Raw genomic sequence first — 3957 nt, 5'->3', positions numbered from 1 at the left:
CTGGGTGAACTCGGCCCAGTGGGTGCCCCAGGAGCAGAGCTCTCCCCGAGTTCCCCAAGCGGCTCCGCCGCCGCCATCCTCAGTGGGTGGCACTGGCCTGGCCCAGGCCACTGCCCGGCTGGGCCCCAGGGAGCGCGGGCAGCGCCCCCCTCCCTTCTCCTCGCTCCTGCACAAAGGCACACACCTTTCCGGTTCCTTTGTCCCGACGTAAATAGGGCAGGGCAATTCGCAGAGGTGCCGATTGGCTCAAGCCCCGAGGGGGATGGGAGTCCGGTCTGATGGGCAGCTTCTGCCACCCCGACCTCCCCCCCGCCATCAAACCATGACAAGGTGTTAATGTCAATGACCATAGGTTATTTTCATGCTCTCTCTCCAGGTCCTTCAGTCACTCATTGCTACACCCATCCTGGAAAAGTTGCACAAAGATTTAGGAAAACTTTTAAGGGTAGGGAAGGAGCACAAATGCAAGGACAGGCAAGAGAGATGACAGATTCAGGCTTGCCAGTTCTTCTGACGTGAACAGAAATGTTGGAAATAGGGCCTGTGAGACCACCTGCTCCCAATCCATAATGAATAACCATTATAGCATCACAACTTCCTCACTGAAGACAAGGACAGACTTTGTTTCACGGATATTTTGTTGTTGTTGTTTTACTTCAAGTAAAAGCCTTATAGTGAGGCTTAGGTTGCAGTCCTAAGCAACGCAAAGACTGGTCTCTCTGCTATGAAGTACTAAATGTGAAAACGCCTGAAACTTTGATCTTAAATACAAATTGAAGGATTCAAACTACAAAATTGTATTTTATAGATACAACTGGATTTGAAATAATGAGGACGTTGTCTAGTTACACAATCCATTTTCAGACTTAAAATTCAACTGCATGGATTGCTTAACTGTGTCTGGAAACCAAACAGAACCACAACTAATAAAGATGCGCTAAAAATCCAGAAGTAAATAGAATCACAGAATCAAAGAATGGTTTGGGTTGGAAGGGACCTCAAAGATCATCTAGTTCCAACCCCCCTGCCATAGGCAGGGACACCCTCCACTACACCAGGTTGCTCAAAGCCTCATCCAACCTGGCCTTGAACACTGCCAGGGATCGGGCATGTACAACTTCTCTGGGCAACCTGTTCCAGTGCCTCACCACTCTCAGAGTGAAAAATTTCTTCCTTATATCTAATCTAAATCTACCCTCTTTCAGTTCAAAGCCACAAAAATCAGACATTCCTTGCCCAAAACTAGATACTACATTTGGAAAGTCAAATTACTGTCACATGTGTGAAAAGCCACTAAAACAGGCAAAATAAAATCTATCTTTATAGCCTGCTCCAGATTACCACTTTTTTTAAAAGCATGCTGTCATTTAGAAGGAAATGTTAAATGAAGGGGATATCATGTAAGCCTCTACACACCAGAAACTCTTACATCCTTAAGCACTGCAGGTATCTGCATACACATAGAATTTCAGCACCAATGTTTTCGCCCAAGGTAGTCTGATGTCCTTCATATTACTCTAGTCATAGCTTCCTCCTGGTCACACATCTCTACGCCTGTTTACGACACCCAGTGTGACCAGATGACACAATTTTAGAAGTACAGTAAAAGGTCAATTATTTTAAAACCATACCACTCATATCCCTAACAGTGGTGGTGTTTTTAAACATGCAGTTGGTTGGACTATGCAATTCTCTCCATGTTTCAGCTGAGACAGCTTTTACTTAAAAATTACTGATGAAGATTTTAAATACATAAAAATAAAGCTGCGAGTATCTATACAAATTCATGTTTTGTAAACTGAATCAGCCATACCACACAGCATTAATGTGCAATAATTTCCTAGTAAGTTACTGCCATTTAATGATGCATTTTTGCAAGGCTCAGTATACAAAACAACTTGAACAATGGCATTTCAGCCTGCCACATAAAGATTTTAACCTTCTGGTAAGACAGTGGGACATTTTTTGCTTGTTCTTTGTATCAAGTAACATAAGGCAGCACAAGAAGCAACACGAAAATTCCCATGTCCCAGACTCTTGATCACAGTCACACTGAATACTGGTCCCCTATTTAAATGAGAGATACAAAGCTGTAAAACGTAATACGGGAATATAATTTTATTGTGTCAATCTGCATATGTATTGGTATAGCTGTTCTGTGAACGCTTCTGAGGAAAATTTTTCCATAACTCTGACTCTCCCAGCTGCTCCCATTGTGTCCTTTAAGAGAGGATCTCTCACAATTTTTTCCATGGCCTCAGAGAATTGCGTTGGCAGAGGGTCACACAAAAATCCTGTAACATTATGCAAGATTGATTCTAAAGGACCGCCTGAATTAACCGCTATAACCGGGCATCTCATATACATTGCCTCCAGAGGAACAATGCCAAAATGTTCATTGCTTGGTGTATAAAGCACACACACAGAGTTACTAAAAAGAGAGATTTTCTGTTCGTCTGAGAACGACCTCAGAAAAGTGACATGGTCATTAATACTAAGCTTGGTTGCAAGTCTTCTCAGCTCTTCATAGTGCTCCACGTTTTCCAGAACTCGTTTATCATAACCACCTGCCATAACCAGGTGAACTTCATCCCACTCATGAGAATCAAGTCTTCCTCGAAGCTCACGCAAAGCTTCAAGAGCCAACGCTAGATTCTTTTTTCTCTCATACCTATTAATGGAAAGAAACAAGAATTTTTTCTTTTCGGGTATCAAGTCAGCTATGTCCGCAGGAACTATTGTTTCAAAGCTACTGATGTTGAGTGACGGGTACAGAACTTCTGGGTTTATGTGAGATAAGGACTTAAACGTGTCCCTGAACACACCAGCAGTGAACCTGCTGTTCACAACAATACAGTCCGCCATGCCAGTCGTGTACTCTTCCAGCCAGTCGAGTGGTAATCTGTAGATGCGCTTCAGGAGAGATTCTCTTTTGGTCAGAAGCTGATCAGGAAAGTGACAGTAAAACAAAACCTTCTTACGGGTTCTGGCCAGTCTAAGGACAGGAATGCAAGCAGACACCTAGTGCAACCAGGGGAGAAACAAGAGGAGACATTTGCCATTTGTTAGTGCTGCTGGCACATACATGTCATTTCAAAGCCCTGCCCTGACCACCAGTCCTTTGCAAACCCACTGTCTTCTCCCTCTCCTCTTCACAAGCGCACCAAGCCGCGCTCCCTCCTCCAGAACCTCTCGCTGCGGCTCCAGATTCTCTCCCACACCTCCAAGATGAGGCCAAGACGCCCTCCCCGCCCAGGCCCCATCGAGCCGCGGGACTTCCCCACGCACCTCCTCCTGCCATGGCCCACCACCACCACCACCACCACCTCCTCCTCCTCCCCTCCTCGGCGCCCCCCCCCCGCCGCACACCTGGTCGCAGACGAAGGCGTCGACCCGCTCGCCGCTGAGCAGCAGGACGTACAGGGCGATGAAGGCCATGCGCAGCGCGGCGCACAACGCCTGCCCGCGGCCCCCCAGGCTGCGCGGCAGCCACCCGCCGGCCCGCCGCACCGGCAGCCCCCGCGTCTCCGCGAAGCAGCGCGCGGGGTCGTAGTGCGCCGTCCAGATCTGCACCCGGCAGCCCCGCGCCTGCAGCGCCAGCGCCGCGTCCACCACCAGCCGTTCCGCCCCGCCCAGCCCCAGGTCCGGGTGCAGGAACAGCACGGACGGTCCCTCCCCGGCCGCCTCCGCCATGGCTGCTGCGGGGCGGACCGGGGACACGCCCGCCCGCCACGTACCGGGCAGCACCGCGCATGCGCGGGCCAGCAACTGCCGCAGGACACGTCAGCTTCTCTCCCGGTCCTTGCTCTTCGTCCCACCCGCCGGGCGGCTCGAACGCTGCCTGACGCCTCTTCCCCCACATCCCCCGCTCGGCCGCCCTGGCCGGGCCGCTGGTGAGACAGCAGGCACGACCGAGGCGTTTCGAAGAGTCAGCTCGCTCGGAAAGCGGCCGCTGAG

The 3957-nt window shown here is 49.8% G+C and overlaps 1 protein-coding gene across 1 annotated transcript; it reads right to left on the bottom strand.

The window, feature by feature from the left end:
- Window positions 1-1060: 1060 nt before the first annotated feature.
- ALG2 (ALG2 alpha-1,3/1,6-mannosyltransferase) lies at window positions 1061-3693 on the bottom strand. The gene is made up of 2 exons (XM_086608940.1): window positions 3370-3693; window positions 1061-3021 (listed from the first exon to the last, which is right to left on the bottom strand). The coding sequence occupies exons 1-2, from the start codon at window positions 3691-3693 to the stop codon at window positions 2119-2121; spliced, it is 1227 nt and encodes a 408-aa protein (XP_086465066.1). The 3' UTR covers window positions 1061-2118.
- Window positions 3694-3957: the final 264 nt, after the last annotated feature.

This window comes from Tauraco erythrolophus, chromosome 3, assembly GCF_009769465.1.
Source record: "Tauraco erythrolophus isolate bTauEry1 chromosome 3, bTauEry1.pri, whole genome shotgun sequence".
Classification (NCBI taxonomy): domain Eukaryota; kingdom Metazoa; phylum Chordata; class Aves; order Musophagiformes; family Musophagidae; genus Tauraco; species Tauraco erythrolophus.
Note: the sequence above shows the minus strand (reverse complement) of the source record. Positions and strands in the feature narration are given on the sequence as shown.